This window comes from Nelumbo nucifera, chromosome 6 (assembly GCF_055504915.1).
Source record: "Nelumbo nucifera cultivar China Antique chromosome 6, China Antique-T2T, whole genome shotgun sequence".
NCBI classification, from domain to species: domain Eukaryota; kingdom Viridiplantae; phylum Streptophyta; class Magnoliopsida; order Proteales; family Nelumbonaceae; genus Nelumbo; species Nelumbo nucifera.
The window spans coordinates 51,871,667-51,899,478 of record NC_142654.1 but is presented as its reverse complement, the minus strand read 5'-3'; the positions used below and the strand labels follow the sequence as shown (position 1 = coordinate 51,899,478).

General features: G+C 41.1%; 1 protein-coding gene across 4 annotated transcripts in view; it reads right to left on the bottom strand.

Moving 5' to 3' along the window:
* The window catches only part of CTC1 (conserved telomere maintenance component 1), a 42,175-nt gene extending 29,783 nt beyond the window's left edge, over positions 1-12,392 (bottom strand). Inside the window, exons 1-15 of one of the 4 annotated variants that reach the window (XM_010245804.3) lie at positions 11,120-12,391; positions 10,863-10,981; positions 10,653-10,727; positions 10,489-10,567; positions 10,300-10,362; positions 10,121-10,198; positions 9,467-9,664; positions 8,895-8,999; positions 8,456-8,740; positions 7,823-8,335; positions 7,380-7,703; positions 7,077-7,124; positions 6,892-6,983; positions 5,218-5,416; positions 4,926-5,043 (exon numbers count right to left, since the gene is read on the bottom strand). In XM_010245804.3, coding sequence (XP_010244106.1) covers positions 4,926-5,043; positions 5,218-5,416; positions 6,892-6,983; positions 7,077-7,124; positions 7,380-7,703; positions 7,823-8,335; positions 8,456-8,740; positions 8,895-8,999; positions 9,467-9,664; positions 10,121-10,198; positions 10,300-10,362; positions 10,489-10,567; positions 10,653-10,727; positions 10,863-10,981; positions 11,120-12,268 — 3,445 coding nt within the window. In that variant the 5' untranslated portion in view covers positions 12,269-12,391. Of the gene's footprint in view, positions 1-4,925; positions 5,044-5,217; positions 5,417-6,891; positions 6,984-7,076; positions 7,704-7,822; positions 8,336-8,455; positions 8,741-8,894; positions 9,000-9,466; positions 9,665-10,120; positions 10,199-10,299; positions 10,363-10,488; positions 10,568-10,652; positions 10,728-10,862; positions 10,982-11,119 lie in introns of all 4 variants that reach the window. The other 3 variants (XM_010245805.3, XM_010245802.3, XR_016077575.1) reach the window with 3 other exon arrangements.
* Positions 12,393-27,812: the final 15,420 nt, after the last annotated feature.

The window sequence follows — 27,812 nt, the reverse complement described above, 5'->3', positions numbered from 1 at the left end:
CCCTTGGACCGACCCGTGACGAGATCCTATTCTCGGGCCCATAACAATCTTCCTTTCAACCTGACTATAGGAAATGTTTTTAGTCTTAACCTAGTACTAACGGGAAAGATAGGAGTGTTGATACACCTTCTCCATGTATGAATACATTTCCTTGGCAATATGAAAACTCCGCATAGGTATTGCAACATTTGTAGTGCTTGAACTAAGAATCTAGGAAACCATGTTTGCATTGTTGACCCTCCATGTTTGTAATTTTTCAACTTCAGTACTATCTAGCTTCTTAATTTTACCATCAACCAGACCTCAAAGCCCCTTCTACATAAAATTGAAAGTGAATTTTCCATAGTATGTAATTTGTTCCATCAAACTTGGCAGGTAGGAATCTAGCTTTTCCATCACAAAATAGTAGAAACAATACAACAAATGAGCAAAGAACAGTTGATAATCAAGTACAACAATGATTCCAGGCCCAAAAAAGGTAGAAACTAAATTTGTCAAGCTAAGGGATCAAAAACAAATTCAGATCACCACAAGACTTAAGGAGAAGGGAAATCAGCCTAGGGCAACACAAAATCTCCAGTTTCAGCCCTAGAAATTCATCAAAATGAGAAAGAACGCAAGATTACCATTCCAGGGGTGTCCTTTTCTAGCAAAAAAGTGACTCCTCTTGTTCAAACCAAAACCCCTTCAGGAAAAATCCTATATCCACGAGATTTTATAGATGTAAAAATGAAGTTAGGGCAACCCAAGATGCAATATCTCAGCCCCAACAGATAAGTTGATCAAGAAAGAGAGCAAGAACACTGATTCTAAGGAAGTTTTTCCCAATAAATGCAATTCACCTCGTACTGATCAAAACAATCACAAAGAGAACCCTTTAACAACTCCAACAAGTCAATTTGAAGGCCCCAATCACAGTCTTAACAACCAAGATGTTTTCATAGGAAGTGAGGTCAAACTTGTTCTGATACCATGTTAGAGCAGTTCAAACGACACTAAGTTGAATCAGGTGTGTATTTTCATCCACCCAGAAAAGAACATATTATATTAACTCTAAATAGTGTGAAACGACAATTATGCCCCTTACAAACAAGAGAAAATACAAATACAAGGAAAAAAGGAGAAATTACAACAAGATAAGATACAGGCAATGTACAATATAAACATTGTCCCATCACCCCATTTCTACATGTTCATCATAATCTTCATATCTTGAAGGTCTGAAACACATACACAAAGCCTCTATGAACTCCGACCAGCTAACCTGAAGATGAGTTCGGCTTCAGTCAGTGCAAAGCCCGTTCAAACAGCCTTTACAGCCTTGCATTGAGAATATCTCCGTACTTCTGTGCTTTATTTCATAGGGAGATATTCCCAATGTAAGGTTGCAAGAGGTTGTTCGAACGGTGTGAGCACAGGCATGCAGACTGAAGTGAATGGAGGCTATGGCAACTCTTCCCTGAGGATGGGACCTTCTATACCACTAAAAGCACAAAACCACCTCTCCACCCAAGTGAATGGAGGCTATGGCAACTCTTTGATGCTCTGGTGTCTCATGATACTCAAATAACCTCTGCACCTTGAAGATCCAAGGGGTTGTATCACCACTAGAGTAAGTAGGGAAATCAGCCTTTGTTACCTTCCCGTGTGGTGGAGCTCCCATTTGATAACTGTTGTGGTTGGATCCCTCTGTATTACCAGCCTTAAGTTCCAAGGTCACCTGGTTGAGGGTTAACCTCCATCTGGTTGATCCAATCTACAATGGTCGATCTGGTCTGAGGCATGGGTGCCGTTCAGGCTCTAATACCAATCTGGTGAGTACTGCTCACCACAAGAGCCTCTTCGAGGGAGACTCGGCCTCCTGAACAACTGAAAGAGAAGAGCCGGAGGGATTGTCTAAAGACTAGAATTATTTGACCATTTCTCCTATACTGATTGTTGGAGGGATTGGTTATCAGTAGCAAGTTGTTCCTCCTCCAAGGTAAGGGTATTGACTAGCTGGGTCCCCCCTCCTCCCGGTTCACTGAAGCTGAATTTTGATGGGAGCAGCCAGGGTAACCCGGGTCCCTCTAGGTTGGAAGGTGTACTGAGGAATGAGGTTGGAGAGGTTGTCTTACTCTACTTTGGCCCATTAGGTGTTGGGAACTCTATCGGGCAGAGTTGTTAGCTGCAATACAAGGAATACTTCTTGCAAAAGAAATGGGTGTGGAGCAGCTTCTGATTGAAGGGGACTCTAAGACAGTGGTGGACTGATTAAATAATGCGGAGGATGTCACCTCGCGCCCATGGTTTAAAATGTCCCTAATTTCCCTAATATTTCCACTTCCATGGGTAGCGGCACGAAATTTTACAAGAATCAACATTTCCCCAATGAACATTACCAGCACCATGTGGAGTACAACAAATAGTTAACATGACATGTTTCCATTTCCACTTCCATAGGTAGTGACATGAAATTTTACTAGAATCAACATATTCCCCAGTGAACACTACCAATACTATGTAGAGTCCAAGAGATAATATTATAACATAAGGTGGCACACTATTGTAAATATGTTAAGTAACAATATTATTGTCCACCTAACTTACATGATTACCACTTTGAGAAGGCTCAATATTCATTTCAAACATGAAATTAAATATTAGTTTTTTGTTTGTATAATACATTATTTGGTTGGTCTATTACAATCATTTACATTTTCTATGAGTTAAATATTTTCTTGCTCTGAATCTTGAAGTTCACAAGGCAACTTCAGAACGTATTCTTTGTCTATAACCTTAGTTTCTTAGCTTTGTTTAATGATTTGCAACAAGATACTAATTTAAAAAGGTGTGCCTATCCTTCTTTAATCATTTCATAAAACATCTTTCTATATTTTGCATATTTTAAAATGTTTCCACCATGTTTATAATTTTTTTTGAATAATAATAAGTTTATTGATTCAGAAGCAACTTTAGAGTGAGTTCATACATCATCCCAACGAGAGGCACGAGTTGCAGCCCCTCCTTGAATCTTACAAGTAAACTAGGAAAGAAAAACAATAATCACAACTGAGCCCAAAATAATTCTTCCCTATTTACCCCTTGCTTAGCTAACACATCTGACAAAGTATTTGCTGATCTCCCCACCCACTGTACAGTGACCAACATATTCCTTGTCAACCAACTAAATTTCTTCATTTCATTCTTGTATCGCCACATAGCCTCTTCAGAATTTTTTAACCAACCCACCACCACCTTGGAATCCCCCTCGATTATTAGGTATTGTACCCCAGCTGGTTTGCAAGTTGCACCCCTTGTACAGCAGCTAAAAGTTCTGCCCTGATGGAGTTCCCAATTCCCAAGGGACCTGAGTAGAGCAACAAAATCTCTCCCTTCTCATTTCTCAAAGCACCAACCACTCCGGATAATCCTGGATTACCCATGTTGCTTCCATCAAAGTTCAACTTTATTGAGCCTTCGGGTGGAGGAGACCAGCTTGTAATTGATTTGTCCTTTAAAGATGAGCACCTTGCTACTGCTGACCAATTTCTCCAAAGGTCATTAAAGGAGAATTGATGGAAGATTTCCAAGGTCTTCAGCCAATGTATTGCCCTGTTTAACACACAGTCTTTCAAATCTTGGCTGTTCCTTTCCTTGTCTTGAAAAATTATGAGATTCCTTTCTTCCCAAAGAGTCCAAGTCAAAGCAGCACGAGCACATCTCCACATAATTCTCCCTATTTTTGTAGGCCAATAAAAGGTAGAATGGTTGAAGAGCATGTGAACTTCTGCTGGTAGACTCCAACTACCCCCAAACAACGAAAGTAGCCAAGCCCAAATGTCTGCAGAAAAGGGACAAGATACTAGTAGATGGTAACAATCCTCACCGTGAGCTCTACAGAGGATACACCAATTAGGAGAAATATAGAGAAAAGGTCTTCTCTTTTGTAGGTTGTCTAAAGTGTTTACTTTCCCATGGAATACTTCCCAACAAAAAGCCATAATTTTTGGGGGGACTGGCATGCACCAAATTTCTTTAGATGGAAAGGGTTAGTGAGAAGAAAGTTGAGTGATGGACTTGAAGAAAGAAGCACAAGAGAAGGTTCCAATGGGTCTAGGAGTCCAAACTCTCTTATCTGGCTTGGAGGGATCCAAACAAACTTGATTAAGACAACCAAGCAAAATAGAAAGAGACTCAATTTCAGCATCCCTAAGTCCTCTACGAAACCCAAAATCCCAAGTAGGATCTAAGGGTGTTCCCAAAGGTGAAACAAATTTTGAGACCACCTCTTTTTTGTACAAAGAAATAGAAAAAAGCGAAGGGAACAAGTCCTTTAACAATAATTTTTACAATATTTCCATATGATATTTCCGACATGTTTCTTATATTTGGATGGCCGATATTTCCACCGACATCGACATTTTAAACCTTTCTCTCTAAGGGGATTTTCATGTAACCAATCTTTGAATTAATGGAATATGATTTTTTTATTTATCAAAAAGAAAAAACAATTGAAAGAGAAGAGAGGAAAAGGTAATTTGATTATTATGCCCTAAAGGAATCATTCTAGCCATATATATTTGGCTCAGAGATTACATGATCATGTAACTAACTTCAAATAATGGGAGAAACGACTTCTGACAGGGAATCTTCTTATGTGGAAACCTAGAACTTCTTCCTGCTTTCGAACTGCTGAGGTATTAGGGGTAAGGGTCCTAGCTCCTCTCAGTAGTTGGGACTTGAATTGACTGAATTGGGCTGGACCTAACACAAATCTTGTCCAGTCATCACATTCTTCAATGGCTACGCAAATCCTATCCTGCATCATGTTCTTAAATTGTCTTCTTTAACCTAAGTTCTAGAATCATCTTTCTTTGGCCCTAAAATAGATCATCCTATTTGATTAACATCAAGTGTTTGTAGTGTCAACAACATAAACTTACCCAAAACAAAACCAGCAAGTGGAATACGGACAAGAAGTGTCTTGGACTGCTTCCTTAATGGTAATTTCTCAAACTTTCCTTCGGATTTTTCCAGGACAAGGACATTAATTGCCAAAACCTGTCAAATTCCCAAGAGGCAATCCATAAACAAATATACAAGATCTCCAACTCAAGAAACCAGAAATCAACCTTCAAAGTCATAAGAGATTAAGAAAGGCAAAAACCGAGCAAATGCAAAATATTGGTCCACAGAAAAAGGACACAAAAGTGAACAGTCCAAAGGCCAACTTACCCTGCAATTGAACCGCATTGTCTTACTCTCCAAGCACTGAAGTTCATATATTAAGCCACATGGGGTTGTTTCCAGTAAAGAATCATATGAATCATCTGAACTAGGGTGTTGATGAGAACATGTATCACTAAGGTGATTGACTTCCTTTACAGAGTTAATTACAATGAATGACACTGGTGTCAACATCAGTTCATACTGCCTGAGGAAAAAAAAAGGATCTTCGAATGATTCCTACTAGAAATTCCAGATGTTAGGTAAAACGTGTGGAAATAAATATTTCAGCATGATAGACACATGGATAGATCATAAATAGAGAGTTCAGCATGATATATACACAGGGATAGATCATACCAAGAGATTGAAAGCCTCTTTTTTCAATAACTGCGAGTCTAACATGCAAACCATGGTCTAAGAATTAAGCATGACAACACAGAACATGGATCATAGGATAATGACCAGATCAACATGAAAAGTTCCTTCCATTAAAAATAGCAATCATCCAATGCTGGTCCCAACAATCTGGGGGTCTTGGAAGAGGTGGACTGCATACATACCTTACCTTGGACATTTCTAGGACAAAGTGGCTGCTCTCACTCAAACCTGTGTTCTCATGCTTGTCAGCCCAAGAGTTTACTATCAAACCAAGCAATGACCCCTATGAGAAGTTCTTCCATTGAGAAAAAAATATGAAACTAATTACTTTCAGCTTTTTAATTGCCTTGTGTAACTACTAACTAATTAATCTATTTACTTCATTCAGTTCAATTAGCTGGTGGCACTATCCTGTTCACTTCAATACAGTCTCACATGTATTATCACAATTTGTACACTGTTGGATCAGTTTTCTATTCAACCAAAAATCTTCATTTTCTTAATATATAGTATGGCAATAGATGCTTTTACTCCTGTTGTTCCAAACTCACAATCCATTTCTACCTATCTGATATTCTCAACTGGTGAACTTTCTAATTGTAAGTAATGCATTATTTATCTTTATTGGTAAGTTTTAAAATTTTATTATGCTATGAAAAGGAATGATGTACAAATGGTGTGTGTGTGTGTGTGTGTGCCTGGCACCCATAAGATTTTAGGCCAGCCCCTGCTGCCTACCCAATGTTCTCGTCCTCTTTTACATCTCATGAACAGGGTGAATTTTCTCCAACACAACAGTATCAACCATACTGTACTTATCTTTGATACATGGCCACGTGCCTCACTTCTCTTCTAATGTGCTTATACTTTCAAACAAGGTTCAAAATTTCGTCACATATTGACCCCTATCAGCCATTACAACCATACTGGTGAATGCTAGATAACAGAGCTTTGGGGGTTTGACCTATTTCAGGGGATAGACAATTAGACAGGTCTAAAACCTACTCCCTGACCTATTTTTGAAAAATAAAAACTAGAAAAAAGGTGGGCACAAGGTTCAAACTTCGAAGAACCAATACACCCCTTGCACCGTATACGGGTGCATCAGTACTTTGAATCTTGCTTCCAAAATCCAAGAGTGCTAGTCCAGGACTGGCATAGCTGACCCCATATAGTTGGGTTTAAGGTTGCATTGAGTTAAAAAGAACTCAATGACACTAAAAGATAGATAGAAAGACAATATAAAGTAGAACCTAAATTCAAGGAAAGAGATACAAGTGGATAAGTTCAAGATAGGCATACCCCAATACAAGAAGACGGTGAAAAGTTGCACTTGCTCCTGGCCCCATTCCAATAGGAAAGACAAGTTTGCATAGGTTACCATGAATCCTCACCTAATTAATTGACATGCCATGTAAGATATCAAATTTGACATCAAAATTGGAACATAAAAAATAAAATTAATAAGGGATGAAAAGCATAATTACAATGTTACAGTCATTGGAAAGATGAATACAAACGTTGCTTGGCAATCCCTGAAAGAACTTCAAATGATGAATATCACCAATGGCTTCATAACGTAAACAATTTTGAACAGAATTACAGTCAAAATTATGAACATCCACTATGTGTCCATGCAGTGATATTAAATTTCCCTCGGGCAGTCTGCAATCTGGAATAGCAGATCCAGGTACAGTCATCTTGATCCCAATGCAGACAGAGAAATTAATAGCCTCTACTGGTGCCACAAAGGTCATACCAGATTGCTTCTCCAATGTTTCAATATCTACCTTCAAGAGGTTCATTGCATCAGAAGAGAGATAAAGATTGACATCTGAACAGGTTTCAGGACTTTGACCTGGAAATTCCTGGAATAACAATTTACTTGAACCATCAGAGAGAATCACAGTATTACTGCTAGAGTAAACATCTGGTGGGTGCCCATATGGTGGCTCACAAGACAAAGTCCCATGGAGAAAAAATGAAAGGCTCCACAGAGGTGATGTAGAAGTTATAAGAGCTTGACCATTGTTGAGATTTCCATGGTTCTCTGAATTACATGGTAGCTCTTCCATACACTGCTTCAAGATATAATATTGACCAATTCTTAAGTACTGCAATACAAAAAAGAACAAAATTTGTGTTACAAAGCTTGGTCATGCAAAAAACTTAATGGATTTCTACAAAACCACATGTAATATGGTAAAATAAACAGGATGAAAATCCATCACACCTGATAATTGAAAAAGCCTTCAAACTTAAACTCCAGCAAAACCTTTTGAAAACTTGGATTGGCTCCTATACAATCCTTCGAATAGGGTTTTTTGCGGTACAAGATTCCTGACCTAAGTGTATTCTGATGGTCGAAAGCCCTAGCAGTGACAAAACATGGCATTTCAAGAAGATGATTTGAGCTACCAGCTTTCTGGTTGGTGCTAAATTTCCAGTAGGGACTAAAACAGTCACCCAGGCAATTGTATGATTCCTCGCTGGATTTTCCCAGGTCACATAATGAGACTGAAGTTAAAGGCCTACTTGATGCAGGAGCAATTTTAAGTCTCTTATTACATAAATTTTCTGGGAGATTTTCTGTGACATTATATTTCATGTCTTCCTTTAGCTTGGCCATGGGTGCATTGGATGGATGGGTACCTCCATTTTCCAAAGGGAGAAACAAATCCCAAGGCAACATCATGGCCTCAACAAACAAGCTTGGCATATTTGAAGTAATTGGATCACCTTGCAACTGCCACGTTATATAAGATATTTAATGAAAGAAAGAATAGTAATAAATAAAATAAAAAGCACAAGGAAACATGAAATGTAATTATCAGCAATTGCATATGCAGATTCATTTAAACCATACATGTTGCATTGCAGGAAACTTGTGTGTTATAAAAAGCAAGTGGAACATTCCACTTTCAAGTCCTTTGAGATTACCACTCCAACCCATTGATGGAGTGTGTAAGGGAACATTCACACGATTTGCATCTTTCAGATAAAAGTGGGCATAAATTGCCAATCTATCTATTTTTCTGGTAAATGGAACATGGTGAAATATATTGTTGCACGAAAACGGATCACCCTTAAGCAAGCCCAAAGAATCAGTTTGTGTGGGTAAACCTTCAAAGACAAGACTATAGTCTTGAACCTGAAAAGCAAGAAAAGGAAATTAAGAAGTCATGAGTACTTTTGAGGCTTAACAAGGACAGCAGAAAAGCTGTCCTGAAACCATTACCCCATTCAAAAAAAAATGACATGAAATAGGGCTTGGAACAGGTAATGAATTTGTCAGAAAATATCACCTCATATATGCTGCTGACATCCCAATTTGATGGAAAATCTGGTATTACAACATCAATGCTACCAGTCACATCGCTCAGTTGCAACCTCCCAGAAGATGGAGAAATCTGAATGAAAACAATAAGCACAATTATATTTCAATTAGTGATCATGCAACTTATCTTGTCCTCATTGACACACCAAGATCCAACACTTGAAAAACTTGTTACTAGTTTTAGGGTATTCGTATTCCAACTTCACAAAACCTCCTTCCATAAAGGGCAAATGAACACATTCACATATCTAGTCACAGATACACAATACAGGAAGTCCATCTTGAATACTTTGCCCAATCATCTATTATTCTGAAAGGCAAATTAGTAGGTCTGAATCTCCATTTTGCATCCATGTTTGCGGTGCAAAAGAAGTATTATATGCACATCTCTGCATGTATATGCAACATAAATAAAAAATTTCCCCCAGTGTCCAAATAAAAGATATAACTAATTTTAGACAAAGGAAGAGGTCCATGTGGTTGAAAGGATTAAGAACAGCAACAAAAAGAAAGGAAACATATGTTGTTAGTGATTTTAACCTGTAGATTGCCCATCAAAACAACACCAATATCTTTACTTGAAAAAATCCTTCTGATCAACCTGCCATAAGATTTCTCTTCACATGATAAACTAACGTTTCTGCTATTCCCCATGATGTCAGAATCAGAATCCATTTGCGCGAGCAATTTTACCCACATGGCCTCACAATAGCCAACAAGATTGGATATGGGTACAACCTACAAGCATGAGAAAAGTATTAGCAGAATGACTCTTTGGCATTCTCGTAATTGAGATAAGTCCTTGCAACACTACATGTGTCAAAATTTTGTCATGCCAGTGGGTACATTGTTCTATTTGTATTCCAATGTTAAAAGTCACAAATTGAGATTTATAGTAACAACCATATGCAAATCTTGGTCAGTCGCTATGTGGTTCATAAGTAGCTTATTACAAAAGGATTTGGAGTTAAAGGTTGCTGGCTGGGTGACCTATTTAATTCAATTTCAAATTATTAAAAAAACAAAACTAATCTCAATAAAAAAGTGACATTATTGTATTGTATATAAAGAAGAAATCAAGGGCGTGTTTCCCAGAAAGGAGGAAACCCAACACAAAAGGCATAATTCCATGCTTCGTACTCTACAAAACTGATGCTTTTATATAGCTTTTAAAAGGGAATTTTAACAATTTACCAATTTCAAGTCAGCATAATTTGATTCACTGCCACAGCCACACTCATCATGCTTGCAGAATTCCATGAATACCCCATGCTGCCAAAAGGGGAAAAAAGAAAATAAAAAATATATGAAACCCAACATATATGTCATATATGTCTACATGCATCTTAAAGCAACTGTTATTACCAACTTACCCGAGGTTGAAATACACATGGAGGTAAGTATGAGGTAGCATACATCTGAACCAGTCCCACTTTCTGTTAGCACATTGCACAAATCCAATATCAACTTGGCAGAAACAAAGAAAAAAAAAGCTTCCGCATGAATCAAGAAGCTCTCATTGAATTAACCCACATCAACAAGAAGCCAATTTAGAATGTTACATGTTTAGATCCCAAAATATCCTTCTCAGATAAGATCCCTGAAAATTTTTTCCTGAAACTTGAGACCATAAGTAATAACCTGAAACCAAACCAGTTGGATGAGAGGGACAGTAACAGATATCAGTAAATCCAAAACTTTAGAATCCTCATCATCAACCCTTTACCATAATCTAGCAGAAAATACCAAGGAATCTATAAATTTCCGCAACAAGCTCTGTTTCTGAGCCTGGATATGGCACCTAAAACAGAAAAGTATATTTTGTCATACAAATAATTTCTCATCACAAAGTAAAAAGAAATGCATAAATTACATTAGAAACGTTATGTTAGCAGAAACGGTAAAAAGGGGGAACGATCAAGTTAGTAATACTCACAGAGGTTCCAATGGCGAAAAAGACTTCACATTAATGCAAGTCTTATAGCAGGCCCCAAGCAAAAGAACTTTTGTCCAAGAAAATTTTGGTTGTACAAAATGAACATTTTTCAGAGAGATCTACAAGAAATCTGACACTAAGATATGTAAGCATTTTATATGTCCTTGTTTACAACTTTGCCATGTTCATTGTATACGGATGTACAAATATAAATATATAAATGCATTCTACAACGAGGGAAAAGAAGCTCAACATACCAGAGAACCCACCCTTAGAGAATGTGGTGGGACGAGTAGAAGGTCTGTTAGCAAAAGCCACACTTTCCCGTCCAATTCAACAACCATGCCTTGCATGTAAACCCCTGTGATAATGCCAGTATACAAATCCAACTCACCCTTCCCCCTCATTAAGGTACTTCGAAATGGCAACCGTAGTGCGGGTAACCTTGGTAGATGCAATAAAGCTTTGTCAGTAGTTGTGAACATCGCATAAGACTCTTTCCCTGTAAAAATCAACTTCTTCTTCAGGCCTGTAAATAAAACTACATTCCCAATCAACTTATATAGTGCAGGATGCCAAGAAGAAGCAGAGCCAAATAGGTACACAAACACGGGTCGAAGGAAAGCATGACAACTCTTTCCTTGAACTGAGTCATGAAGAGCATTTTCCAAAGCTTTGGAACCACACAAGGGACACTCACAGAGCATCATTTCCACAAGGAATCCACTCATGTTTCTTCGACTGCTGGAGTTTTGGCCACAATTGCTTTCAGAATCAGAAGTACGATTCTGGACAGTACAGGGAACGACAGAAACAGGACTGACTGATTCTAATCTGCCAAAAATACGAGAACCAGCCTTGAAGTGCTCTTTGCAAACAGAAGAAGTTGAACCCAAGGGAAATGCATCCAGGTTTGATACGGTGGTGTCTGGAAGACTCCACCTAACTATCTCCAAAAATCCACAGTCACCATACTTGAAAGGAACAAAATTCCAAGCGAGAACATGGATTTGCTTTCCGACAATATTAAAATCTATGTCCAGAACATCACAACAAACAGTAGATGAGCCATCAGAGAATATAAAGCAACTGTATCTAGAGCTGCAAGAGAGCGGAATCGAAGTGGAACCACCATCACTGGAGGGAAGATTTAGATTTCCAATGATAAGTGTGGGATGGTTGAGAGAGCTAAGTACGTTAGGGTTGGGTTTTTGACATGGAAAAGACGTCGTTGGGGCTTCGACGAGAAGTTGGAATTCACGGCTTCTTTCGGATGGAATACGAGAAGTCGGTGTACCGTTCGTAAATATGGTGGAGGAAGAAGAGAGGTGGATCGAAGAAGCCCCTGTGAGGGGGCGAGAGCGTTTTAGAAGCTCCGCTATCGTTACGATCTTCACGCCATCCATTCCATGAAATGCCACCACGAGCTTTTAGGAGCTCCTCTCTCTCTCTCTCTCTCTCTCTCTCTCTCTCTCTCTCTCTCTCAAGCTCCCGCGAAGACGATGAGTGTTTCACTGAGTTAAAGCGGGAACTGGGGTTTTAAACGCTCGTAGAGTCGTGGTGGGTGTGGGTGCAGAGTGTAAACGTCGCCTTGTTGGATTGGGTTAATAGCATGTAAGGGCAACTTTTGGCCCTAATCTCAACAAAAGTAATATTTTTAACAAAATTTCAAAAATAGGTTAATTTTTTAAAAATAATATCAATTAAGGGCAAAAATATTGCTTATCTTATTCCTCTTCCAATTTATTCATCAGTACTATCGTCCGTCATCACCTCCGGTAACCTCCGTCAACACCTCTGTCACCTTTACCCACCTCCGACAATGCCTCCGCCTACCTCCGCCTTCGCCTCCAGCAACATTGCCAGAGAAGATTCGTCAAAGAAACCTCCTTGTACTCCGCCATCAACTTATCCCATTTCTCCCGACACTGCTTTCTATCCCTCTATTGTCGTTTTGTACTCCGCTCTCTTTAAATCTCAACAATGAATACGATTGGAAGGAGTAAGGAGATATCCCAGTTAGATCTAATGATGACTATAGAAGCATTCTTTGCTCTAGAAACGGACTGAAATAAGTAAAACTGACCTTAAGCTATTGATGTGAAGTTGGCATCCATGGCTTTATTCCGACATTAGAGACCTTCAGAAACACCTCTTCTAGCTTTGTTACTTTCTCTCTCTCTCTCTCCCTCTCTCTCTCTCTCTCTCTCTCTCTTCTCTGTAAGAAAACCAACCAGATAACACTTTGCTCCTTGCTGAACTGCAAAGTCTAAAAAATAGAGCATAATGGAGATTCTTCTCTCTAGTCACGGTTGCTCTCAACCGATGGATGGCTAGTGTGGGTGTGTACGGGGTTCTATTTGTAGAGCCCGAACCGCCTAGAGAGGGGCCTTCCATCATGGTTAAGGAACTGTAAAACAAGAAGCTCCATCAACCTCTGTTTTACAAACCATTGGATATAAAACCATGTACTCCCTCTCTTAATGGGAGCCTTAGGTGGGCTTCTAGAACAGCTTGCCATTTCGGCAGCTAGTTCTAGACACTACTGAGTCCCAGTTTACTGATTCATCTTAAGCTATATGAATAAGTTCTAACAATCCCTTGTTCATCTCTTCATTTGATTTCCCAAAGTTTATGTATTTTCGGTTTTGTTGCCTGCAACATCTGCGAACCGTGTGAAGTGTGAACAAGGAACATGGAGAGAGATATTTCATCAAATCCTGTTGCTGAAGCATCTGGCCTTCTTTTGCCTATCGCCTTCACTGGATCGGGAAACGAAGATGGTTTCTTCAACCTCAACATCCTAGGGGCGGCGGGTTTCCATTTCCCCGCTGCATCCGGCATAAATCAAGGAATTACTCCATTAGATATCGGAATTCCACTAAATTCGACGTCAGATCCTATGGCTTTCAGCTTCTTCAGTGACTCTCTCATGCCTCCTCGGAACAAAAATATGTTTGATTGCGATGCAGACGGAGATCAACCACCGAAATGCTCTATTAGCTTCATCAACTCGCAGAAGATAATACTCCCCAAACCCGAGCCATTCGATGAGCAACTGATGATGGACAATCCTATCGAAATGTGCAGCTTCAAATCAGAAAGCTTCGATCAGACTCTACCTCTTTGCAATTGGAGATTTCATTGGTTACGGAAGCTCCGTTCTATCGAACAAGCTTCTAAGGATCCGAGAATTTTGACTAGTTCTCATATGCAGCAAAATGAGCTCGTCATCGTTGAATCTTCTCCTCAGGTAAATTTCCAGTCGTCGTCATCAACCGACTCTTACACACTGGAAACTATAGTGAGAAACTTCGCGTTACTGAACCTTAGTTCCATTGCTTGGCTACAGGCGCCAAAGCGAAGCCCTCCGTCACCGGCTGCAGTGCACATGAGCACATTGGCTAGGCAGCGGTAGAAGAAGATCGGCGACAGGACGAGGTGCTTGCTGAAGCTGATGCCATGGGACAAGAAGATGAGCATGGCAACGTTGCTGGAAGAGGCGTACAAGTACATAGAATTCCTGAAGGCACAACTTAGAGCACTGCAGACCATAACATGTTAGTCGAGCATCGAGTGGGAGGTGCTACCAGGAAATGTCGGTTTTGAGCTTGGTGGGTTGAACCGACAACAACTGTTGCAGGTGCTGATGAATTCTCCATGGCACAGACCATCCTATACTCCAAAAGATAATGTGTTTTCTCATGGGAGCAGCTACTTTTGTTGAATAAGATCACTGAGAACAATAATATTTCGGAACAGCAGACATTATTGTTAGGTTCTTCTTCCTCTTCTCGAGTTTCTTAAAGCGGCAGTGTTTCGAAACGAGGTGGGCGGAGGTGGTGGAGGTAGACGGAGTCATTGCTAGAGGCAGTGGGCGGCGACGGACGGTGGCTCTGATGAATAGATTGCAAGAGGAAGAAGATGAACAGTATTTTTGTCTTTAATTGATATTAATTTTAAAAAATTAATTCATTTTCAAAATTTTATTATAAATATTGCTTTTATTGATATTAGGGCCCAAAAGTTGCCCATAACCCTATTGGTTTTAACAACAAATTAACAGGGTTTGGATGCTAAATTCATTTGGTTGGTTGAACCGGCCACTAACAGATAAAAAAAGGCGCCTTTTTCTTGAAGCTTCCAAAACACAATTTACCCTTCCCATCTCAGACTTAAGCTCTATTCCCACCCTCTCATCTGAACCTAGCCTGTTACCAAATTACCGGCGACCAACACCAACTAACGGTTGACAAAAAGTTCATTCATAAATCCATTCTTCTTTTTCTTCCCTGCAAACTCAGTTCTTCTTCTGTGTCATTTCCTTTAAGATTTCTTCCCTACAAAAGGAACAAAGTGATAGGGTACTGACGATTTGGATTTGGAGTTTAAACAATTCGGTCGTTTCACATGCCCATTCCAATTTAGAGTTCATTGTACAATCGGTTATAGAACAAACCATTAAAAAGGAAAAAAAAAATAACAGGTTATTTGTCTAGGTAACTGTTACTCCCTCGTGTTTGCTTACTATTGATGAAACGGAGGTTTTGCTCTCCAAATTGGATTCACCTTGATGACGAGAATGTACTTATGTTTCAAGAAAATCATGATGTTATTCATTTATTTTCTTAACCAAGTTACTTTGTGATGAGTGACATTTTGGTCAACCCACTTAATGATGGACACGTGGGTGCTGTCAACAACACAACGTCCCCCTCAACAAACTAGCTCACCTGCTCGACACGTGGCAACTAACACCAGGTATGCAGCCGAGCTGGAATAAGCTCGTCCCACGACATCCAATATAGTAGAGTAGCTCGCCAGAGTAACACATGGCAGTCGATCTAGGGCGAGCTCTATCCGCTAACAGCCCTAGCTTGCCCGAAACAGCCCCGCGGACAATGCCTGCGACAACGCTGCAACCGTAGCTCGGAAAATGGACCACCTAGTTGACCGCCTCCCGACCAGCAATTGACCTATACCCGTAGCTTGGATCTAGCAATTAACTGACCAATACACCTTGGGATTTAGGAAACGGCTCCGCACAAGGCTCAGAGACGTTGCCTTACAGCACCTAAACCACAAGAAGCTATAAAAGGACCCCAAGACAACTCCCCAGAGGTAAGCGCACATAAGCTCTCACTCTCTCGTATTTTATCTCTCTAAGAACCACTCATTGACATAAGCATTAGAGTGTCCTCCCGGGTAAAAATTTACCCAGGCACTCTAACCTCTTTTCCTTTCAGCTCCTAGCTCAAACCTCCAGGTCGGCCTCACAGCTCGGCATAATAGCTCGCCTCACACCGCAAACTAAACTCAGTTTGAGCCACCTCATCAAACACGAGGGAGTGAACAGATTTTGTGCCTCATTTATTGGTGGGCTCATTTTTGGCTTCATCAATTGGCGTCGTCTGTGGGAAACGCAGCAAAAAGCTAGTATTCCCTCCTATTTACCTCTTATTTTATCATCTATCACTCCTGAAAGAAAGCTCTCTAAATGGCACTCTCGGGAAATCCCTCCACCAACATCAATGGCCAAATCCCAACCATCACTATTGGTCAAATCGACATTCCACTACCACAAGCAGAGAATGTGAGTATGCCCCCCCCCCCATCTGTGGAGCCAACAACACCTCCTACAGTAGTGGATGTGCGACAGTTTAATGACTTGGTATGATGTGTTAATAACGTGACTGAACAAATGCGATCATGGGGAAACATGTTTGCATTTATCATTGGACAGTAGCAGTAGCTATCCTAGCAACCATATCAAAAACGACCTCAGCGGCTGTCCCAACAACAACCACACCAGCAGTAGCCTCAGCAACAGTTCCATCAGCAATCCCAACAACAACCACACCAACAGCAGCCTCAGCAATAGTTCCATCAGCAATCCCAGCAACCTCACCAACAATCTCAGCAACGAAGTCAGCCTTGACACCCAGCGATGTCTGGACTACCAGCACCCAGGAGCAGCCAACCTCACAACAATTGACAACCTCCCCTATCCAACCACCTGAATCAAGAAGACTAGCCACAATCACGAGTGCGCAACTAGATCCACATTCCAAACGGAGAAGGCATTGCGGCACCAGATGAATAGGGACCAACAGAAAGCCAGGCAGAATCCCTCATCAAATCTAATGCGGCGAGCTCCACCGAAGGTACCAGGAGAAAGAAAAAGCATCGTGCAGGAAGAAAGATACAGCTCGCCTAGCGAGGAGCGAAGCTCAACCGAGAGAATGTAGCTCAACAACGAGGAGAATAATCTCTTTATCTGAACAACCCGATCTGACTAGGGAAACCCCCTTGCACCAGAAATCCTCAAAGCTCCATGTCCTAAAAACTTTCGGGCACCTACCTTGGAATCTTATCGAGGAAAGTCGAATCCGGTAGAGCACGTTAACAACTTTCAAGCTTTAATGCTCCTTCATAGAGCTAATGATGCTACTATGTACATAGCGTTCCCCACCACCTTGAAAGAAGAAGCTTGGTTATGGTATTTGGGATTGGCTCCAGGGTCCATAAAAAACTAGGACCAGTTCGCCCAACTCTTCATCAACCAATTGATCACAAGAACGCCACACTCTAAATTAACTACATGCTTATTCAACATAGTCCAGAAATCCAACGAGCCACTTAGGGAATACATTCGGCGCTTCAACATGGAAAGATTGCAAAATCCTGATTTGGATCCCTCTGTACAGCTAATAGTGGCAAAAAATGGTGTTAAGTACAAAAAGTTGAAATGAGATTTAGAACTCCACCCTCCAACTACTATGGAAAAATTCCTCACTATAACTCATGAATACATCAGGACAGAAGAAGCAGTAGGTGGGGAGACCAAGACTATAGGGAAAAGGAAACAAACGGATGAAGAAGCAAGCACCAGCTGAACTAGGCGAAGGAGTAGATCGCCTCGTAAAAGCAGATCCCCGAGAAGAAGGCACAACAGCTTGCCGTGCCGAAAAAGCAAATCGCTAAACAGAAGAGCAGGACGACGACCGGGAACACCCCCCACATAAGCAGGATATTTACATCGCTATATGCTCACAGAAAGGAAATTCTCATGCATATCCAATCAAATGATTACGTAAAATGGCCTCCCAAGATGAGGGGGAACCCCAGCATTAGGAACCCGAACAAGTATTGTCGTTTCCACAAGGACTACGGGCACGACATTGAGAACTGTTGGAACCTGAAGATTGAAATCGAGGACCTCATCAAGCGAGGCAACCAACGCTTTATCAAGGATGAGCGGACTCAAGGAACAAAAGCTTGTTAGACAGTTTTGTATGCCCTTAGCTTCAATCAGAATGATGTACTTTATGAGTTTATTGTAAATGAATAAAGATACATATTTGATTCATGTTCCCTTGGTATGTTTCTGTGTAATACCCTTAAACTGGACACTTAATGAGACTCGTGTTAGTTTAGAATGTTCACAGCCAGTGGGTCGGTCTGGGGAGACCTATCCTGACAAGGCTGACACTTTGGTGCCACCAAGTTGGTTGGGGTGGCCTGTCTCAGCTGCCAGGGTGAGACCCTAGGCACATACAGTGTAGGATTAATTGAATCTTTGAACTGGACCAGATTTCCAGTAATGATCGGGGATGCACTCTCACTGATGGAAACCAAGACTGCCGACAGCCGATTTCAACCGTTGAGATTTGTTTTGCAAAATATATTTTATATAAGACATAAAAGTATATATATGGTTTCTAAAATGTTTGCAAGAAGGTTTTAATTCCCGAGATCCATATAAGTGAAGAGTGCAACACTGTTCCTTGCAGCCAAGGGAGAGGTCCTCTCTTGTCGGGCAGTGTAAGAAAAGACGCTGGGAAGGACTTGGAACTACTGCTACCAGACTTGACAGAAGAAGAGAAACACAACTCGCCCAAGAGAAACAGAGCTTGCCTCAACAGGAAAAAACTCCAAAACCTCACCTTACTCGAAAAAGTCTAAAGGCAAAGTGGGGACCTCGAGGGCCCCTCTTATTTAAAAGCTCGTCTGACAATAATCAAGAATTAACGGCTCGTGACAGGAGCACATCTCCCACATCCCAATAGCACTTGCAGCTGACAGGCTGTTGATAGCTACAGATACACGCGCTGAATTTGTCAATGCGCCAACCACGAAACTTGAAAGAAGTGCACATTTTTGAAATTTAAAAGAGCCCGCATCAATGGGTCTCACCAATTGCGCCAAACCAAACTGGCTTAACCGAACATGCAAATCAGGCAGCAATGATATGAACTAGACTAGTCGCGAACGCAAACCGAACTTAAAGACATGAATTAGGTAAAAAAATGAAAAATGCCCCAGGAGCTTCTACTCTCATTGTCCACTGAAAAGTGACTCGAGAGTGGGGGGCTATTAATGAGGGGCATTTTGGTCAACCCATTTGATGATGGACATGTGGATGCTATCAACAACACAACGTCCCCCTCAGCAAACTAGCTCGCCTGCTCGACACGTGGCAGCCAACACTAGGTATGTAGCCGAGCTGGAATAAGCTCAGCCCACAACGTCCAATACAGTAGAGTAGCTCGTCGGAGTAACACATGGCAATCGGCATCAGGTACACAGTCAAGTTAGGGTGAGCTCTATCCGTCGACAGCCCCAGCTTGCCCAAAACAACCCCACGAACAATGCTTGCGACAATGCTATAACCGTAGCTCGGAGAATGGACCACTAAGTTGACCACCTCCCGACCTGTAACCGCAGCTTGGATCTAGCAATTAACTGACCAATACACCCTGGGGTTTAGGAAACGGCTCCACACAAGGCTCAGAGACATTGCCTTACCACACCTGAACCTCAAGAAGCTATAAAAGGACCCCAGGACAACTCCCAAGGGTTAAGCGCACATAAGCTCTCACTCTCTTGTATTTTATCTCTCTAAGAACCACTCATTGACTTAAGCATCAGAGTGTCCTTCTGGGTAAAAATTTACCTAGGCAGTCTAACATCTTTTCCTTTTAGCTCCTAGCTTGGACCTCTAGCTCGGCATAATAACTCGCCTTGCACCGCAGACTGAACTCAGTTCGAGCCACCTCATTAGACATGAGGGAGTGAACAGATTCTGTGCCTCATTTATTGGTGGGCGCATTTTTGGCTTCATCAGTCTCTATGTTCTCCATCATTCTCTAGAAACAAACTTAACCGAAACTATGTCAGAAATAATCCCCAAGAAGAGAACTTGTAATATAGTTAATCCTACGTGCCTGTGGCATTACCGACTTGGCCACATTAATATAGACCGTATCACAAGGTTGGTAAAAGATAGTCGTTTGGATTTTCTAACTGTAAAAGATCTTCCAACCTATGAGCCTTGCTTTCAGGGTAAGGTGACGAAATGGCCATTTGTAGGTAAGCCTGAAAGATCTATAGGACAAAAGCATTGGACAACCGGGAAAAACATACTGAAATACCTTCGGAGGACAAAAGAGTTTTGTTTGGTATTCGATGGTAGTTTACTATAGATCCTAGGGTAATACCGATGCCGACTTCCAGTCAGACCCAGATGATAAAATTCTACATCTGCATACATTTTCACGATGGGGTCCTGTGCAGTTAGCTGGAAGTGTAGCAAATAGGGGTCCACCGCAGATTCCACAATCGAAGCCGAATACATTGCCGCAAGTAAACCTGTCAATGAAGCCGTTTGGATGAAGAAGTTCATTCAGGAATTAGGAGTAGTTCCATCAAGCACATCACCCATTCCACTTTTGTGTGACAACACTGGAGCCATTGCTCAGGCTAAGGAGCCACGAGCCCACTCGAAGTCAAAATGTATCAAGATGAAGTACCATGTACTATGGGAGATTGTTGGTAGAGGGGATGTCTAGATTTAGAAGATAGCATCAGCGAAAAATGTAGCAGACCCATTAACTAAGGCACTCACACATAAAGTGTTTGAGAAACACGTGGAAAGTATGGGACTTTGACTTGTACCCGATTGGACCTAAGTGCAAGTGGGAGCTGTTAGACAGTTATGCCCTTAGCTCCAATCAGATTGATGTACTTATTGACATTTATTGTAATTGAATAAAGTGCATAATTGATTCATGTTCTTATGGTGTGTTTTCTGTCTAATACCCTTAAACTGGACACTTATGAGACTCGTGTTAGTTTAGAATCTTCACAGTCGATGGATAAACCTGGGGAGGTATATCCTGCCAAGGCTAACACTAATGTGCTGCCAAGAAGGTTGGGGTGACTTGTCTCAGCTTCCAGGGACAGACCAAAGCACATGTAGTGTGGGTTTGATTAAAACTCTGAACCGGACCAAATTCCAGTATTGCCTTGGACCTTGGAGATAGATGTGCAAAACTGGAATGTTACACCTGACCCCTAGACTTGATTATGGTACTGCACTAGGTGTCGGATTGGGCTATTTTTGATATGCCAATCAGTGAGATCCTTAGCGGGAGTCAAAACCTAGGTATGCTGGGGCAGTCCGAGAATTCACCTGAGTGGGTGATCATAGTGACAGGATCAACCCCTTTGTCAAATAAAGTGAATGGTCGAGGAATGCACTATTTCTGATGGAATCCTAAACTGCCGACAATTAATTTCGAACTTGTTGAAATTTGTTTTTGCAAAATAAATTTATATATAGATATACTTATATATTATGGTTTCACAAAATATTTGCAAAAGGTTTTAATTCCCGGGATCCATGTGAGTAGAGAGTGCAACACTGTACCTTGTAGCCGAGGGAGAGGTCCTCTCTTGTAGAGTAGTGTTTGATCATTATGGGTTGAGTGGTTAAGTGTAAGACCATTTAGGGTTATACCAAATGGACTAATCTCACATAAGTACATAGTCCTTGGGTCTTCATAAGGTGGCTGGACCCAAGGACCATTTAGTATAAATGTTGGGCCTATTAAGAGCCCATACTGATGGGCTCAGGGGTTTACTGCCTTCAATAGTGAATTCGGCCAAGCCTTGTAATAGAGGCTGGGCTAAACTCATATGGCTTATGTGGAGATCAATGCTAGGGTCCCACACCATACAAAGAGAGCCAAACTAGTCAACATATAAAAGGGAAAATGAGCTATGTGACTTAATAGGCCTAAAGCCCATTTCGAACTAGGCTGAAGTGACTTAATTAAATGGGGCAAATTTGGTTTATAAGCTGATTAGGATCAACAAGAGGATAAGATATGTCTTATCCACTTATGAGTCTAGATTTAAATATCAAATTTGGATGAAGAAACTCCTTCCTAATTGGATTAGGAATCTGATCCAAAGAAGGCTATAAATAGGGGGCGAATTCACCAATTTCATACACTTAGAAAATCTGTAGAATTCTCCTCTAGTTCTTGCTGCCCCTACCTAGTTTGATTTCCACTTTTGATCTGATCAAGAACAATTCTTGATATTGTTTCTTGCTACAAGAAACAATCTAAAGTTGTGCTCACCAGCCCCTTGCATGATTTTTGCTAAAGAATTAGGGTTCTTGCTGAAGAACCACCTTACTGATCCTGCCTCACCAAAACCTGTGTCATCTTCAGTGGAGGCGGGTTTTGGTCACCTCTTTGGGTGTGAACACCTACGTTGGTTGTTACTGTTATTTTGTATCAGGTATATTCCTATTTCTGCTTTTGGTTTCAAATATGGGTCGGTTCTGTTTCAAGAACGACCTTGAAAATGCAGTTTTCTAAATTATGGGAATACGATTTCCGGATGGAAGAGAAAAAATTTTTGAAAATTTTCCCAACCACCATGCATGGTTCGGCCATCCATATGATGGATCTCCCATCCCTTCAGTGACCTCCAGCAGGTCGTATTCCTTGGCCTGACATCTAGTCTGGGCATGTAACCTTGGCAAAGGTTGTATACCACGACCAGGCTGTTGAGCGAGGTGGGGGACCCATTGACTAGGCATACGACCTCCGAGTGTCATGTGCCTTGGACCGAAGTTCATCTCTTCACTACGCCAAGCCGTGTCTGTATATCAGCGTTCTGCTGGCTGGTGGGTACCTCAGTTTCCTTTCGTTCTCCTCGGCGGTGGGATGGGCCGGCTATGTCTCGGTTCCTTTTGGCCCATCTGTCATCGTGGTAGCCTCGAATGTCTGAGGTGCGATGTGGAGGTGGCATTTCTTATTGGTGGCGGTGTCCTTGGCTTTGGCGTCAGTTGCAAGACCATACTGCTCGTTCTCCCTTCGGCTAGGAGGTCTTGCATGCCGAGGGGGTTGGCTTGCATGTCGGCTGCTACCAAGTTCGAAGGGCTTGTCCTGGTGTGAGTCGACGGAGCCGAGGGCTAGCGGGTCCGTAGATGTGCTGCCCCCACTGGCCTGATGCCCGGGCGGGGCGGCCACCCTGAGGGCAGCTTCCTGCCTAGGGACATGCCTCCCTAACACACCGGGTGAGGTGGTCTAGTCGGTCTAGGACCGCTTGGAATTGCATGTTGTTGACCAAGTTCTGGGCATTACTGGTGTTTTGTACCATGTTAAAGGAAGTCTTGGTTGCAAGTTAGATTGATGGAAGTCTTAGCGACGTTCCCATAGATGGCGCCTATTGTTGATGTTTCGATTGGCCGAGGTCAACACTATCAGTTCGCTCCTAAGCCGAGGTACGAGGTGCCCGAAGTCGAAGTGTTTGAGGTGGTCGAGGGCGGGTAGATTGATCTTGTGAGGTGAGAGAGCTCGTTAGAGGCCTTGGGTTGGCACCCGAGGTGGAGACTTTGACTGTCAAGTAAGTAACAGGAGGTGGAAGGTGGATGAGGTCTTGGGTGCGGACACCAAGGACAAGGCCACTAAAGAGCAAGAGATCTCAGAGAGAAAGAAGAGTGCTTGAGAGCTAAGTTTTGGGATCTTTTACTTTGTGGAGATCACCTCTTATTTGTACTTGAGGCCACCAGGAGGAGGGTGACCTCGGACGGCCTGGATGTAGTCCGTACTGAGGGTGTGATTGTTTGGGAGCACTAGGTGAGGGTGCGCAATTAGCTCCGCGAGGCCTACCCAGCATAGCCTAGCGTGTGCCCTGATTGGTCCAGCGCAAGGTGTTGACACCGGCTCTGCCCGCAACCCAATTGGTTCCGCTATGTGCTTCGCCGCCTGACGCGTGTAGGCTCGCCATTGGCCCAGCCAGATGCGCCTACATCACACACAATAGAAAACGACCCAGAATTCAGTGTTATGTTGCAAGCTTGCAAATGCGGTCATCAACATAGACTTCATTCAAGAAATTTTGGAGCTTTTAAATCATTCCTTTGTAATTAATTAGGATAGGCCTCTTGAGCAAGAACAAACTCTTGTCAGTCATGCGAAAGGCTCATCACCTTCTCCAACCAATAATATGGGAATTGACACGTGCAATTTGGAGCACAGATCCGTCTACTATTTTTTGGCCTCCTTCCTAGCTGCATCTTGTTCTGTCTTCTTTTTATGAATACATCCCTTTCCATAGAATTTCCAATTGTCGGCGCCGATTATGGAAAGAACGAGGCCTTCAAGTCCTTCTTGACTTCTTCAACCAAGAATATGGAGTTGAAATGCACAATTCTCGGCTACGATTTTGATAAGAACGAAGGCTTTGAAATCCTTGCAGACTTATTCAACCAAGAATATGAGAGTTGACATGCGCGTCAATTCCGTTTGTGATACGAACGAAGGCCTTGAAATCCTTTTTGACTTTTTCAACCAAGAATATGAGAGTTGACATGTGCAATTGTTGGCTCCGATTGTAATACAAACGGAGGCCTTGAAATCCTTTCTGACTTTTTCAACCAAGAATATGGGAGTTGACATGCGCAATTGTCGGCTCCGATTGTGATAAGAATAGAGGCCTCGAAATCTTTCCTGTCTTGTTCTACCAATAATATGGGAGTTGACAGGCGCAACTTCGAGTGCAGCTCGGTCTACTATTTTGTTGACCGGCTTCCTAGTTGCATCTTCTTCCATCTTCGTTTTAGCAATACAACCCTTTCCATAGAATTTCCAATTGTCGGCTCTGGTTGTGATTAGAACGGAGGCCTTGAAATTCTTCCCGATTTTTTCAACCAAGAAAATGTGAGTTGACATGTATAATTTGGGAGCATTTTAGGAATTGGATTATGACAATTTGGGAGTATTTTATAAATCAAATTATGGGATCCTAGGATTATAAGAATATGAGGAAAACTTAGAGATATTTTAAAAATCAATATTAAATCCTCAAATATTTTACTAATTTACCATCGGGTTCAGGGAATTATATGCAAACCCCATCCCTAATTTGGGGCAAAAATATTTTCTGTCTCTGCCCCATCCCCGATTAGGATTTGAGAAAACTTGCCCCGTTTGGGGTTGGGTAAGGCCCTAGTTTTGTAGGGAAAATTGTCATCCCCACAATTCTAATAATTTTCTATAACTAATTATTAAAATTTCAAAAAATATTGAAATTGCTATTGATTAGTAGTAATTTATAGTAAATTAATTATGAATTCACAGTTTCCTCCAAATTGAGAAAAAGAGGTAGAAATACGAGGGTTATAGGGAAACCAGTACCTAAGACCCGATAACATCACCCCAAATCAATTTTGAGAAAAGTTGGGAATGTTTTTTCCAAATTTCAGGAGCTTTGAGCAATCCTGTTAATTCGCATTTCGCTAGAATTTGAGCCCAGACGACTCGTATTGGGCTGTTATAGCAGTTTGGATAGAAGTGTGCCTAACACATTCCCTCTCCCAATTCTTGGAATCCAAAATTTCTTGGTTGTATGCCTTTTCCATGGAGAATGGAGTTACCATTAAAGACTTAAGTTAATTTTTCAAATCTGAAAATGAGGTCCCATTTCTTCTAAAAAATGAGTGGCGACTCCATCTTTTCGAATTGCCCATGAGTTTCTTGGAGCTCATATAGACCAATGCTGAATACAGTTCCATAACACTGGTACCAAACAAAACCAATGCTGTTTTCCAAGAAAACAACCTATGTGGTAGCATCGATGCAAAAAAAAAAAAAGAAAAGAAAAAAGGAACCGTTTTCTGAGAAAATGGTGCAACAGATCCTCATGCATACAACACCGTTTTCTCAGAAAACATCTTTGAAGCAATGACATCGATGCCAAACACCTACATAGTTGACAATGTTGGCAATTGTAAACAATATTAGTGATATTCCTCCCTCTTCAACATTTCAAAATTCACCTACATAGTTGACAATGTTGGCAATTGTAAACAATATTAGTGATATTCCTCCCTCTTCAACATTTCAAAATTCAGGGGATTAGGCAGCGTTTGATAATGTCACATGACTCACATCAGAACATTTACCAACTACCACCTTGCATTCGGGAGTGTCTAGGAGGTAGAAATAGGACACATCCATTTGCTCACAAGCTTGGCTGTGTTTGGTTGTATTTGCACTAATGCAAAACTATTGTAGTGCAGATGATTTGGATTCAAATTCTGATTTACTTTTATTTGGTTGCATTTTCATTTGCACTCCCATGCATTTGTACAAATGCAAATAAAATTGCACTGAAACCAAACACAACCTTAAATTGCTAAATACCAAGTAATGCTGGAGATCCGTTTGAAGATCCTAATAAATATCACTTTTCCTGCGAACTTGTTTATTTGTCATTGCTCTGCAATCATACCCGAAGGAATATTGTTCTTAATATCATATGGTAGGTACCACCTAGACAAGGAATACTATAGACGAGCATAAAGAAATTGAAAGTGTTTCCTAGCGGAAGGGCTTGTGTTTCATTCCAATAGGATTTAGCATATTATCGTCATCCAAGTCTTTTCCCAACTCTATAGATCGACTACATGAGTCCTATTTTGTCATTAGGTTTTATTGAATAGGGGTGAGTAAATGGGTAGGTTCTACCCAGAATTGAATGGAATCTATCTTGAACTGGCCTTGAACTGACCCTATCCGACCTGTTATAGGATAGGGTCTGGTTCCAAATTCTTGGAGCCGACCCTTGCCCCGGCCGGTTCTAGTGTCTAGGGGTTTACCCTATCCGAACTGACCTTAGTTGAACTTAGTAGAACCTGCCTTGAAACTGAACCTGCCTTGAAATAAACCACAAAATACTTTTGGGGATGTAAAGATTTGAACCCAATCACTCATGGGTAGATCTAGATTTGAGCCTTATAATGATATTCTCCATATTAACTTAATTTAATCAACAAAGATAACATGAGTTTTAAACTATATATATTATATTTATTAAAAATCAAATTTTTAAAGAGTATGCTTTGTTTTTAAAAGGAGAATAAACAAATAACAGGTTCCACGGGTAGATCTAGAAACCAATAAAGTCAAAACTGACCCTAGAACCGACCTTCACAGGATAGGTTCTAGGTTCTACCATAGAACTGAACCGAAACGACCCATGCTCACCCCTACTATTGAGTGCCATATTTATTGTTAAATAATGAGTACTTAAATTATTTCTTATTACTTCAACCAAAAAGTTGTTCACATTTTGTGTGAAAAAATTGTCCATAATTGATAAGAACAAAAAGCAACTTAAGCGATAGCGGTGTTGGATAACATAGGAGAAAATAAAGCTATTATTTATATAATTTTATTGAAAAGTTCCATTTCAACCTATTTGGGCCCCTAGTCATATTTCCACTTTGCATTTTTTCTCGTGCTATGTTACTACGCTAAGGCTGTGTTTGGATTGAAAGAAAAGGTAGAGAAAGGTGGAAAACTTGGTATAGACAGATTTCCTTACCGTTCCCTACCTTTTATTTCAAACCAAACACAACTGAAGTGGAACAACCTTCCCACATTTCCTGTGAGGATCAGCGTACACTTCTCGTTTTATTTTCATCAAATACCTTGCTTGAAAGTTAAAACTTCAAAGAAATGGTATGCAGATATGTTTATAGAGGCTATGAGTGGTGGTCAATCCAACATGTTTGTTTCACGCTGAGTTTATAGGGGGAAGGGAGAGGTTTATGGAATGGAGAAGCCTCCCCCTGTCTTCCGATTC